At 37.8% G+C, this 14,752-nt stretch overlaps 1 protein-coding gene across 1 annotated transcript in view; it reads right to left on the bottom strand.

Moving 5' to 3' along the window:
• Positions 1-13,060, bottom strand: part of LOC148822658 (protein NDRG1-like) — a 29,794-nt gene extending 16,734 nt beyond the window's left edge. The window contains exons 1-3 of the mRNA XM_088928631.1: positions 12,846-13,060; positions 4,322-4,400; positions 1,803-1,838 (exon numbers count right to left, since the gene is read on the bottom strand). Of these exons, the coding sequence (XP_088784757.1) occupies positions 1,803-1,838; positions 4,322-4,387 (102 nt within the window). The 5' untranslated portion in view covers positions 4,388-4,400; positions 12,846-13,060. The remainder of the gene's footprint in view (positions 1-1,802; positions 1,839-4,321; positions 4,401-12,845) is intronic.
• Between the last annotated feature and the right edge of the window lie 1,692 nt (positions 13,061-14,752).

Below are 14,752 nucleotides of genomic sequence, written 5' to 3'. Positions count from 1 at the left end.
TTTAAATCATACAAAAGTGGTAAAGGCTCATGCAATCAACTGAAGGGGGAAAAATTATCACGATGCCAAAATCTGTTAAAACTTTACATCCCAATAAGGAATCGTGAATTCCTTAACAACACTTAACTGCAAAAGGCAACAGAGATTAATATTGAGAAGCAAATGTGGAAAATAAAGCTTTTATTAAACTACCAACCATAGTATATAATTTAATGTCTAAACAAACTATTTTTGCCCATTTTACAAAGCAAATTTAAGAGTCTAAAACTTCACAAAACAGTAACAGCATAACAACAAAACAAATGGTTTAAAATCCTTCCTCATATTCGTTTACTCAGGAATAAAACTGTTATCAGATCTTCGGCACTATTATTTCATATGTACCAACCAATTTGTCAGTTAAAAAGGTGGTTGTTCACATTTCTGCAACAAGATTTTGCATCATCAAAGCAAACAATTGCACAGAGCTTTTAGAATAAAGTCTTATTTTAGGACACAATTCTTTTGAGCTTTTGCAACTTCAAATCAAGCTTTTAAAATTGAAATGGAAACTGAAAACTACCCTGGCACAGTCTATGCAACAGTGTGACTGTCTTATCTTAGCAAGACATGTAACACTTAATGTATCTGGTGCTCTCCAAGGTCCTGAACCAAGACTATCAAACACCTTAATCAATTATGGTTAATTTCTTGTAAAAGGCAACATCATTAATCTCCAAACAAAAAAAGTTCAGATCTATTTAGTTCTAAAATTACAATAACAAAAGATTCCCGTTTCATAGTATTACACTTTATGAAATGAACTGACCAAGCTGTGGTACCTAAACATTTGAATGATATTCTTTATAAACATGACCTCATCCTCATACAACAATAGAAATAAAACAAAGGAAACGGAAGAGGGTGTGTAATTGACATTTAATTATATAGTTTATGTTTTCATGAAAAGGACATCTTATATAGTGCAATACTGACAAGCCAGAATTTTAATTGGTTGTCAAGGCAACCCAATAGCAAGTGCCACCTAAAGGCTGTTATAGGACTAAACGTGAACCTTGATAGGAGCCATAGTGTTCAACACACCAGCATAGAAATCAAAGTTTAAGCTAATTAAAACATACTCCAATCAACAGTTTCCAGCCCAAATATTGTTTCATCCAATCAAAAAATATTAGATCCGATAACAGTCCTATCAAAAACATGTAAACTTAATAAAAACTGAGGAAACTGCATGTCAAATGTTTTATACATTGCTTTATATTTTGTATTGTATACGTTATACTGTACAGTAGCTTGATTGTCTCCCTACTCCCTTCCACCACCAACAGTTACTTAGTCGTGAGCACATCACAAGGTGGAGCCAAACGTCTGTGGATCAAAATGTACCAAGTACTGCCCGGAATTTATGGAAAATTCAAACTGTTCCCTATAATTGTTACATCAAATTGCAACTTTTGTATAAAACTGCGATACTCTTTTCGTTGTAAAGTCTTGACCCCTGTCCTGTAATAACCATTTCCTTTTTTCACTACATACAGTAAAATGCACTATAAAATAGAAGAATGTACCTGGAAGCCAGCTACTCCTATCATGTTAATTAAATCTTTTGTTAATTTCAAATTTGTTGGCAAAATGTTGTAGAGAGTGATATGAATGTTGCCAACTAGGAAGCTGCCACTCATTTGAGATCATTTATTTTGGCTTTACCGCTTGAACATACCTTAACAAATGGCTGTTCTCGCCTATCAGCTCTCCTACAAATAAAATACGATCTTGATAAATCAAAAGTCTTGGACACTTGCCTTGGTCACAAACTCCTGAATTGCCTCTCGTAGCCCCTGGAAGACAAACAAAAGTAATAGGTGTACATTTGGAAATCAGATTACCACATAAAACTTACTGGTATCGGATTAAAGTAAAAAAAATAATGAAAACTGTGATGAAAGTGAACGTTCCTCAGGACAGTACTATATTACCTTCAGTGTCCTTTACAAAGAAATAGGTTTGTGAACACAATCAACAATCAACTACTGTGAGCAGAGGCAATGAATAAAGAACATTACGAAGACTGACAAGAGTTCTTCACTAAAGTGTTTAAAGTGTTGTATTTATATTATACACTGTATTACAGTTAGTTTATGTAACGATATAGATCTAGGCAAAATAACCATTCAAATTTGACTGTAATGAAATACTGACATATCAGTCCACTCTATTTCCCCTAGTATGTTCACCCAAACCTCACTAGTATTTTAGAAGTCCATTTCAATTAATGTATTCCCAGTCGGTCATATGCTCAGCATACTTAACTGTGACTGCCTTCTTGTCTGTTAACAATTTTGATCCTTCAGCTCAAGCTGCCTCTCTCTCCTGCCCTTAATATATTGGATCAATCCATTTTCTTCCACTAACACTTGCATCTGATGGCATTTTCACCTGGTTTTCTTCTTACCATGCTGATCACACATACCAGATCTTCTAGCAAGGTTCTGCCTCTGTTTCCTATGGTGTTCACAGTGTCCTTCTAGAGTTCCACACACTGTGTCCTCTCTCCTCTTCGTATCATACACACCGTGTTCACATATTCGGTGCTCCGCCAGAAGCTCAGCTCTGCTCTCTACCTCTGCTTGTTTCACAGTCATCCCCTCCTGGATGTCAATCCCATCATCTAAAACTCAGCCTCTCAAAGCCTGACCTTTTTCTCCTTTTCTCTACTTGCCCTTTTTGTGGACCTCTTTGGTTTGATCTCTCTTGACTCCAACGCCTTGCCTCCCTGTGCCAAGAACTCCAATCTTCTTTGGCATGCCCATGCCACTTCTTTTTGGAGAAACGTTCACAGTAAACAGGTATTGCTCACCAACTACTCTACACAGCAGCTAGTCCAAGTCCTGGTACTGTCCTGCCCCAACCACTTTAACTCTCTTGGCAGACCTCACTGCAAAAATTAGCCTTTCTTTCCCAACCTTCCTTACTGTTCCACCCGTCTGGTTTAAAACCCTAGTCCTTGCCTACCATTTTCTCAATCACTCTGCTCTTTCAGTCCTCCATAACACAGTCTCCATTTTTCCATTAGACTCTCTCTACTACCAGTCCCAAAGCCGATTCACACTCAAGTGTAGGAAGGATCTCACCACAGTTATCAGAACTGCTCACTCTGTGACACTTTTCATGGCCTAATCAACATTCATGTATCTATTTTCTAATGTGCTGATCCAGAACAAGGATGCTTGGAGAGCCGGAGCCTAACCTAGCCAGGAATGCACACATGACAGGATAACATGCAGAATGATAGACCATCACAGGGAACATACTCAAATTAGGGCCAATTTTTTTTTTTTACAGATGCCAATTAACCTACCAGCATGTCTTTGGACTTATGGGTAGAGCACCCAGAGGGAAAACCCATGCAAACACAGGAAGAGCATACAAACTCCACACAGATCGCATTCCTGGTCCAGACGTAAACCCAGGGCCACAGCACCATGAGGCAGCAATGCTAACCACTGAACCGTTGTGCCGCCCACTCAAGATTCATCTGTGCTCTCTCAGTTCTCAGGTTACATTCAGTGTGGGTCTTTGAGTGCCTTTTGCTCCTTTCGAGTGTAAATACGAAGTGCATATCACTGGGTCGCCTTCACTGCTGCCTGGTATTCATACTGTCTGTATACAGTTTGTTTCACCAAGCACTTGCACAGATCTTCCAGCTTGTGTTGGCTTCAAGCATCTTATTGTTAGTTTGTTGAATGTACACGATATTACAAATGTCATATTTGATGTGCAATTTTTTGCAATATGAAAACATTTTTTTTAACCTGCAATTCACTGATTATTTCTTTGCTAGGCAGCCATTAAAATGTTGTTTGCTCTTCAGCAGAAATTACTTTTATTGGCCACAAAGAGCATTTCATTTGCTTAAGCAAGTATTTCAACACGGTGAGATTATAGTGATGAATAACTCCCCCCAAAAAATAAAAGAATGAAATTTGATAATAAAACTGGAGATCAAACACGCAGGCATCCTGTTCAGGTAATAGGATTTACATGAACGATTAAAGCTTGTGTGAAAACGTCGTTTTTAATGCTTTGCAGCTTTACAAACCTCTGTTCTCTGAGCCAGTTTATGAGAAAGGTCTAAAGTATCCTTGTGAGATACAGAAGAGAGGCAAAAAGGCAAGAGAACAAAAAACAGTAGTTTCGATGTCAATTAAAGGTAATCTGAAGAAAAGCAATAAATGTTATAGTCATCTGATGAGGTTTTATGAAACAATTTTCACAATGATCTAACTGAAACAAACCAATGAACCCAAAAAAAAAAACATACAGGCAGTTCTCGGTCCACAAGGGGCTTTGTTTCAGTGAGGTGAGTATCCTGCTGTTCCTCCGTCATTGCTGAGGCGATCCTTAAAAAAGAAAAAAGAAACATTAATACACACAAAATTCACAGTACTGAAAACATGATCTAGAATAACACATGAGTCTTAGCATTTCAACAAATTATTACGTAGAAGTAGAAAGTAAACGGATCAGTGTGTTACATCAAACGCTATTCAAACAAAAATACAGTGAAGGCTCAGATTCAATTCTGTGATAGGTTACTGGACATCATCTTGCATATGGTGTCTGATCAAAAATAAGCACAAAATATCCAAGTGTAAACAAGATTCAAGAGGGAAAAAGCTTTTTAGTATAGGACCTTCAAAGCTTCTAAGTAACCAATGCATTCCTCATCTGCCAATCTACAGAGATTTCAAAACGTGAAATTCTCTCTGGGGGGGAAAAAAAGTTTTTCCAATCCATCTAATCTACAGCATTTGAGAAAGTTTGCTTTGGTACATAATGCATTTAGTGGGGTTTTTTTTTAACAGAGCAAAGAATATTTGGGAAAAGTGAATACTGACTTAAACGTCTATTATAAAGTTTGAACCCAATCAAGACACTACACTACTGCTTTCATCGGTAGTGCTGTACTGACATCTAACGTTTCAAGCATTCATGTGTATTTAAAACCCATAGCAGGTTTGTCATGCACTCTTTGTACTGTCACCACGTGTACATTGCATTTGACTGCCATTACAAAAATGTCAAAGAATATTACCACACTCGAAATGAAAGATGAGATCTTCAAAGCCAGAAACTGCAGTACTAATGTAAACAAAAAAAAAACTACAGACAAAAAAAAAGACATCTGGAGATAGCGAGTACTTTGTTCAGAGAGGTTTCTAAAGGTTACTCATCATGCTCTTCCTGTATGGAGAGGCAGACTTGGCACAGTGCCTCTCAGAGCAGGAACTTGCTGGAAACCACAGACAGCTGCATTCATGTGCTCTTCTCACTGTTTTTGGCCTCTGGGTTGTTGACAACACTATGTTTAAATCTGGCTTTAAGAGTTTTAGTACTTTCTTCCTCTAAAAAAATAATAAGTGTAAATAAGATCTGGGGGGGAAAAAAACAACTACGATAAGGAAAATTGGTATTTTCTCCTCGCTCACAGATTCCATCGCCAATCAGAATAAGCAAAAAAAATCAACTGGTCTCATTATCCAACGTCCTGCTGAACAGAAACTTTCACAACCCCGACAAATTTCTCCAAACAAGAAAAGCTTTTTGCCTTCCAACCACCGGAAATGAGTCGCTTTCAACTGGCTCTTTTGTTAAGAAAAGTTTCAGCCCCACGCAGATTCCAGGATTGAAACACGTGAATGCTTTCTGAAATGAGTGGCTGGTGACTTGGGGAAAAAAACACACACACTAAAAGCTTTTGTTTTGTTTATAGAGGCACCATGTGTCCCATAGGCAGCACTGCCAAGCAAACAAGATGCCATAAAATCGGTTTCTTTACTTCTGTGGTCTGTTAACATTGCTGAGTTGGCAGTCTCATTCCACATCTAGGTCACCTCCTACACGCGTGAAGGGCAACCCTACAACCTCACTTAGTTAATATTTAACTTTTAGGTAGACTGCTTCAGGACCATCAGTTATGCTTCACTAAAATATCTAAACAGAGAAATTCATTAGTACAGCACATGCTCTGAGGCATTTTTCCCCTCCTTCTCCGAAAACACCCAGCAAACCATTTTTGAAATTCAAAATACAACCATAAAAGTATATTCGAGTTTTCCGACTTTTTAACAAGTTACGCAACAGCTAATCCAAAACTGCTTATTATTGCCTCTTCGTGCAGAGTAAAACTTCAACAAATTAAAAATCAGATTACATATTAACATTACATGCACAAGGGTGGAGGTATTGGTAAAAGCACATGCACAATTTGGTTTTACTTAATGTTTTGTAGTGCAGTAAATTAAACTGCAGGACTGTTTTTCACAAGCACCCATGACTCTTCAAAAATGTACTGTGTAGTATGTGTTCTTTAGGTTACTGATTACTTGGGTCAGAGATCCTCTCTCCTAGTCTAGCGGCCTACAGCTCTGTGAGTTTTATACAGCATCTCAAAGACTAAAATAGAGAAACACCCTGAATTAATAGCAATAGATTCATTTAATTCATTAAAAGCTTGGGTAGAATCAAAACTTGCAGATGCTGTGACTCTCCAGAAACTGGGGCTGGGATTATAAGTACAACTATCAGCAGTTCCTCTTCCAAAATGAAATGCTGAGGATATGCCAGGCTTGCTAGCTTTTAAATATCTACAGATGCACATTCCTACAAGTATGGAAGGTTTTAAAACATGCATTTGCTGGAGGTGTACAGTATTCATGTAATTTGTTTGCAATGCAGCTTTAAACCATAAGAGAAGAGGTTCTCCAGTTTGGATCAACGAGACGTCGTCTTGCTCAATCCTCACAACAGTGCTATCACGGTTTGCAGCACCCACAACTGCCAAGACCCTGTCTGCACTGTGTAATATTCTACAGTGGGAGTCAAGCAAAGATCACTTGTACATTAACGCATCTCATTCTGGCCTTTTACTAGAGTACAAGGCTGCATAACATCTGTTAAATAGTGTCAGGCCATAGCTTTCAGGTTTACTCACCAGTAAAAACTACTTTGTACTGGAAGAATACGCTTGCAAACCATGACACTTTCATCTTTTATTATAAACCAGGATTTCAAGTTTGCCTGCCGTTGGCTTCAAAGGTCACCAAAAGGAGGTGGTGGAATGAACCGCGAAACAGTATTTAAAGAACCGGTGAGCACAGGTTTTAAAAAGGTTTCAGAGTACCCCAACTGCAGATCATTAAAAACCTGAGGTTTCGGAGCTCAAACCCAAGAAGGTGAACTCATATAGAAATATCAAAACCAATTAAGTCCAAGACCATTTCAGAATCTATTTTCCTTGAAAAGCAAGAAATTTATAGAGGCTACAATTAAGTACTTCGATATGAGGTTGTTAAGATGTGTTTTTTTAATATTAAACTAGCAATAAAGCAGAACAAAAGATGTTTTCAGTGATCGGTAGACATTCAGATCCAAATAACATGAAGAAATAACCATATAAGCACAAGACCTACTATAAAAACAACTCAGCAGCTATGACTAGATTATTGCAGTGGAAAAAAATGATTACAGTCAGGGGAAAAAAAATACATTTCCCCACAATGTTATGGGATATGAAGAAATAAATGCTGATATTGAGGCAACCAAAGATTTTATAATTCCCTGGTCCAAAGACAAGCAATTATTAAAATTTCACTGCACAAATCAGTTTTTCCATTTCCATAAAGAGAAGAGTGCAGTATGAACAAACTAAAGAAAGAAAACACTTAACAAACATTTCTCCACTTCCATAGACTCTTGTGAAGAAACATTTAAACGGATATCCTTACTTCATTAAAGTTCAAGGGATATTCTAACAAAACAAACTGACATCTTTTACCTTATCATACCAATTACCTTGTAATATATTGTGGAAGATAAATCTCTAATATTACACTGTATACTTAATGCAAGCCCATTCTGTTGAAAACAACCCCATAGATCCAGAAATCCTACCGACTGCACATGAAAACAACGATTGCTTCTTAATCCTTCTGAACTAATCTGTTAGAACTCCAACTGAAAAAACTGAAAAATATGCCCGTTTAAGACTACATTTACATCTTCATAAACATAACTGACAAAGCAGAACACCAATAGCATACTGCTGGTGCAGATACAGGCAGTTCACAACAGAAAACATACAGTACATTAAGATCTGAAACAGACAAAAGATGGCAGATTACACAGATTCTCAACAGATTTCTTCATGGAAATATTATCAAACTCTCACAGTATGTACAAGTAAATACACTAAATACTTGATTTAACAGACTAATACAGGGAAAGGGGTGTCCGTTAAATCCTAAATGATGTTTTTTTCAGCCCCAAAATCACTACATGAGAAATTTATATAAAAGTATATGTGCCTTCTGGATCATTTTTAACAATTGCAATGAACAGTCAATGAAAATTGTTCCTGTGCCTTATCATAAATATACAAGCTCTTTGTTTCACATGTCAAAAACATACTGAATACATTTTGCTGAAGTGTACAAAACAAAAATAACACCCAATGACCACCCCTATAAGGAAATTATATTCCTGAATGTAGCATTTCTTTTCCCTTATTTTATTAATTGTGCATTTATTGTGGGGAAAGTGAGACAATTCTATTTTACAGATAAAATTCCTCATTAGCAGATCTCAACCATTAAATCTGAAGGCAATTAAACCAGAGGTTATACAGTATGTACACCGTCCCAAACACATGGGAATAAGAACAAAGGTTTCATTAAAAGAGAACCTTCATATTGGCCCACGGCATCTGCATTTCAACCCATCTCATCATCAAGACCACGCGACAGACGTCTTTTCCATTTATCAGCGATAATTCCTAGATTTGTCAGAAGAAAAATTCACTTGATTTTAACAAACAAAACTGGAGATTTAGGTTTGACAAACATTTATTGTAGGCTCTTTGAATACATATAATGGATTAAGCATTTTCTAAAGTCAAGGGATGATCGATAGCTGACCTATTATAATCTGAATGAACATGCAAGTCCCCAAAATGTATTTCCACAAACAGTATTTTGACAATCAAAATCTTGAAATATCAGATAACTACACTGGTTGTAATGAGTGGGTTGTGGGGGCGTCAGGGTAGCAGAGCGTTTAGCATTGCTGCCAAGCAGCACCAGGGCCCTAGGTTCAATTCAAGACCTGCTATCTGCATGGAGTTTGCATGTTCTCCCCATGTTCGCATGGGTTTCCTGCAGGTGCCCCAGTTTCCTTCCACAGTTCATAAGCATACTGGTAGGTTATTTGGCCCTAAGTGCGAGTGTGTGAGTTTGTGTCTGTGCATCCCCTGCGATAGACTGGCTTCCAGGATGTACCCTGCCTTGTACCTGTTTTGAATTAAAAGAAGTGGTTAGAAAATGGAAGGATGAAATGAGTTGGGAAATTGAATAGCCTAACAGAAACAAACAAGGATTTAGGCCTACATCTTAAGTAAGATCAAAGTTAATTATCTAACTTACAGATATTATTATTTCCTATATGCTAAAAAACAATTTAAAAAAATTGAATCCAAATGGCCAAAGAACGGTTTAAGATCAGGGTTGCATCCTAATCAGAGATGGGCAGTATTACACAACAGGCTGAAACTATGTGACCATGACTAATACTTAAAGGAAACAGCTACTATTTAGTGGACGGGAGCAAAAAACTTCAGAACAGAAACTAGTGTAGTCACAATGTTAAAAAAACCATCGTTAAGCCAGCTTGAGAAAACAGGACTTCATAAAACACCACTTTCCTGTCATTGTAATACAGAAGCTTAAAGTAGCATTTTTTAAAATCTAAAATAAACTAATATATATAAATCATATCTGTTCTGTAGATCTCATGATGCATCTGTGTATTTGCCCAATTACTATGCAGTTCTGGTTGTGGCTAAGTAAGTATGTCATTCTGTTCATTAACTTATTTTTGTTGTTCTACTCTACTCTATATGCAGCTGTTTGGTGCTGCATATTAGTTGAATGGAAGTTGCAATTAATAAACATGTCAGCAAAACACATCTTCCTAAATAATTCTACAAAATATTAGAAATAATAGAAAATACACATTGTGTGCATTTACTGTAGGTCAACCTACAGTATGATGCTATTTAAAGAGTGTCAACTGCATCCAAATTAGTTTTCTTATTTTTAAGGATGGGGTCAGAAGGTGGATGAGAATCTGTGAAAATCCCTCTGCGAAATCAGGAGAGTAAACAAGTTAATTTACTGTACAAAAACTGGATTTACTTTAGTCATTTTCTGTTTTCTGTTAATTCAATTATACCAACCATGTCTAGCCTTAAAGGACTATTTCAAGCCTTGTTCAGCTCAGTGTGTGAAAACACACAATATGCTGCAGACTGATAAAAAGTCAGAGGATTTAGCATTAAAAAGGGCCAAAATCTGTTTCTGTTTCTTTCACTTGAAACGCTAAACTAATTTGATTAGTTTATTCAATCAGCTGATGACGGGCAACTGCAGCAGCACGCATGAACACATCGTGCTGCTCAACTAACAAGAAAAAAAAAAATCACTGTCCACCACTGATATCCATCCATTTTCAACCCACTTCATTTCAGGGCCACAAGGGAGCTGGAGTCCATCTTGACAAACAATAGGTGTAAGGCAGGATAGACCTCAGAAAGGACACCAGTCCGTCACAGGGCACACACAAACTCGCACACACACATACCAGAGACAATTTTCCCAAAAGCCACTTAACCTACTTAACCACTGTGCTACCAAGCCAGCAATGTGAATCCTTTGAAATCCTGATCTTGACTACTGAGGTGGGTACTGCTAGAACAGACCGAGAGCAACTAACTTCCTAAAAAAGTTAATCAAGCACAACAAATATACTACACTGCATATGTGAAAGCACAATAAGACATTCAGGTATAAAAGCATTAAATAATGGCCTAACTTCCTTAGAAAGGTTACTGAAGGACATACCGCACATATTAAAGATGCAATATACTCTTTCCAAGGTCACAAGTTCAGTGGCCTTCACTTAACTGCAGATGCTGTTGATAAGCTTTTATGAGTGCCTCCTTACTAAAAACAAAACTGTCCATATAAAGGTATTAATAACCAATCGCAGAACCTGTTGAATCTCCAGGAAAATGCATGCAATATTTATAAAAGCGGTTTATAACACCAATGTGGGTATACCGACCTCCAGGGCTGCACTGGAAAACCTCACCCCAAAGATTGCACAGTATGTGTTACAGAAATAAAACATGAGGAAAGAATATCAACTGAATGATTAACTAGCCTGCACAATTTGCTGCTCACACTACTTTCACGCTATTTGATCTTCATCCTGGTGCATTCCACCAAAATCCACTTACCATTCATACTACCTTTCCTATCAAGGTACTATAAATATATTAAGTCATGACAGCATTATTTCATACAGCGAATGTATACTTATAGAAACTATAATTACTAGATTTAAAAAAATCAAATTTATATTTCTTTAGTTTATGCAGCAGTTTATTGTGCTCGTGTAATCTTCACACGTAACTTCTCTTGTGTGGAGGGGGTGGTTTACTTTTAAAACGTAAAAACTGAAGAGTATGAACTAGAATTTAACTGGAACGTGGAGAGTTCAAAGTAATCCATACAGTAAATCGGGTTATAGGTTACAGGGGGGAAAAAACACGTTGCGCATGTGAATGTACCGTCCGGCAATGAACCAAAGAGCACTCGGTTTCCCTCGCCTAGTACCACACCAGCACCTCCGGTGAATGACCTGTGTCCTCGGAGCAGCAGTACACGGTCTCCAGTTTAAAAAAAAACGGGTTCCGATACTAAGGTCAACTGCGGACAGCTGTCCCCAGGAGAAAGGACCACTTCCTAAGGGGAGGGGAGCGGTACCCACTGTCTCACCGATCAGTATATACACATCACCACGTTTTCTCCGTAAACTACACACTCACTGTATTTATAAAGTGTATTATATACAAGAAAGATGCCTTGCATCATTCTTATTCAATATGCAATCAACTGTGAATACCTCCCCCCTTTTTACTTCCTCCCATGTTGGTTTCACACGCCTGAGAGTATCTTGGGAGTGGATGGTGAGGCGGACTTCGGTTCGTGATGAATAAATCCTGGTCAGAAAGTCCTTACAGTCACAGCTTTTTATACATATTAAGGAACCAAGCGAACAAATTGCTGAAGCACATTTTAATGTCATTAGGTTCCTCATTATATTTCCACTCTTCACACCAAATGCAGTAGAGTTGCACTGCAAATAACGTTATTTAATTTACAGCAAAGTACAGTTTAAAGTGCAGGGGGTACTGTGAGCTTGACTGTCAACTGCAGCACCTCTGCAAAACTATAACAACGGTATAGTGTAGACCCAGGTTGTTTCACAATGTAATTTTTTAAAACAGCCCAGTATCCTTTAACGTTCCCTATGCTCAAGTGTTTTGTGTGCCGTTACAGGAATAAACTTCGTTCAGTGCCGTTCAATTTTACTGTGTGTACTTGAAGAGTCAGATCGCACTACGTGTTTTGCAATAGATGACAAGTTTTTGCATGACAAGCGTATATTCCATACTTTTTCTTGCACATTTGAGTTTCAGACCGATTTTACATCAGTAAAATTATCGCTTGCAACCGACGAGTCAGTGATCTTACAAAATGGAAACTAAGTTCCCCCCCTCAACCTAAAAATTACTAACGCATAGACCCTTAAAGAAACTTTACTTCGTCTAAACACACTCGATTCCTGTAACAGCTGGCTTAAGAGTGCAAGAGGCATTACAAAAATGATCTGAACAAAGTAACTCCATGCAAAGGCACTGTTCATTTTCAGGTGCACAATCTTACCTTTTCAAAAGTCCAAACAAACGCACACCGAAAATATCCTAAATTACAGCAAACTCAATCGCTCAGCAGCTGCACCCACGCTCCGTATGACAACAGCTTACTTGTTTACAATGTGAAGCTGTAGTAGACGGATGTAGCAGTGAATTTTATAAAGATTTGTGTGAATACAGCCCTGCCCACCCCATGTTTCTTTTCTTCGGCGATTGGGCTACACTGCTATTTTTTTTTTCTTGTACGGTATTGCACCAAGCCCACTTTTATGAAGCGAGCGCTTTGTAGCCAGAGATCACACTGTACGGAAAGCGGTTAGCGCTCAGGGAAGGTAGTTCAACCACGTTGTTTGGGAATTCAGACAGGAAACCGAGTCAAGTTTCTGGAATGTACCTTGCTTGTCGACGCATCACGAGTGCCTGAAAAGAGCGAAACGGGACGTCGATAATATGAATAGCTAGTCTGATGTTTTTGAAAGTTCAGCTGTTAGGGTATCCAGTCATCGCCAGCTTCCCTCCTCACCTAGCCCACTCAAATTATACCTTTTTAATTTTCTTCATGAGAACACCTGAATTTCTGAACAGAAGGTTCAGTGGTGTGTGTGTTGGAGAGGGGCATTTCAAATAATAACACAAAAGCAATACACATATGCGTGGATTCTGCATTTTGTGGATATACACAAATACCCTTGGTATAAAATTTGACTCATGACATCTGGAGTTAAATGGTTGGGTGTGTGTGAGCATTTGTTGGACAGAAGACAATTGCTTATGCTTCTCAAAGGTCAGGAAACATGTTTTTATCTAATTTTCCCATCCAAAATCTTTCAATTTGCTCAGCTGAGTTAAATTGACCTTAATAAACAGGCTCCAACATCACCAGCAGTGACCTGATAAATGCAGAGACCAAGTGGTCCCCTGTCAAGCTGTATTTTCATTGGGCATATTGTAGCAAGATCTTGTGTATTTGTTGTTGTTGTTGTTGTTGTTGTTTTTGTGCTGTAAAGCGCTTTGCGAAGACACCTTTAAAGGCACTATATAAAATAAAGTTTGTTATTATTTATTAAAAACTTAACACAGATTCAAACCCGCAGCCCTCCAGCTGGGGTTCGAGAGTAATTTTATTGTATAAACTGCACACAAATAAGTGAAAAGAAAGTGTCTCCTCTTCCTGCTTTTAAATTCAATCCTTCTTTCTATTTGAGTCCTCTGGTTCTTTTTTACCTGTTGTTTCTGATAGATTCCAATTGGTTTAACCTGATTGAGGCAATTAAAGATAATAATTGAATTAGGTCACCTCATAGTCTTCACTGTGCAAGATTTAGCATAGGTCTGTATTAATGGGACTATTGGATTATTAATATTAATAATTAATATGTAATTGTTTCTGAGACATCTCAATATTTCATACCATGGCTTGCTTTGTTTCTTAGAAATTACAACTATGTAAATACAGTTAAGTGCTTTCTTTCTTTTCTCCCTGCTCTCATTAAATTACCGATTCCCAAAGCAGTGCTTGGTGTGTTTTATGAATGGTCTTCTGTAAGCTTCTGTCTACCATATAACTCAGAGAACGATATTAAATTATGAGCCAGTTAAAAGACAAATTCTGAAGTACCTTGGTGCTCACATGTCAAACCCTGAGGGTATAGTATCAACCCTGTAGCATCCGGGCACATCTGATCGGTTCACCAGAAATGCATTTGTTTTGAAAACACTGTTTTCTGTTTTAAAACAAATCCCAGTTATAACAGCTTTAATTGGTTTGAGCTTCTTCCTTGGTCTGGATTTGTAGCTATGAGCTGAAGGGAAGACAGGGGCTCTTTGCATGAAGAACCTTTGCTATGTCTTTTCTGTCTAAGGACATGTGTAAGAGTCTGAGACAAACATCTCTAATATCATGCTGTATGAAATATA

Source organism: Atractosteus spatula, chromosome 12, assembly GCF_055471065.1.
Source record: "Atractosteus spatula isolate fAtrSpa1 chromosome 12, fAtrSpa1.hap1, whole genome shotgun sequence".
Classification (NCBI taxonomy): Eukaryota; Metazoa; Chordata; class Actinopteri; order Semionotiformes; family Lepisosteidae; genus Atractosteus; species Atractosteus spatula.
The sequence above is the reverse complement of the archived record's forward strand: the minus strand, read 5'-3'. Positions and strand labels throughout refer to the sequence as shown.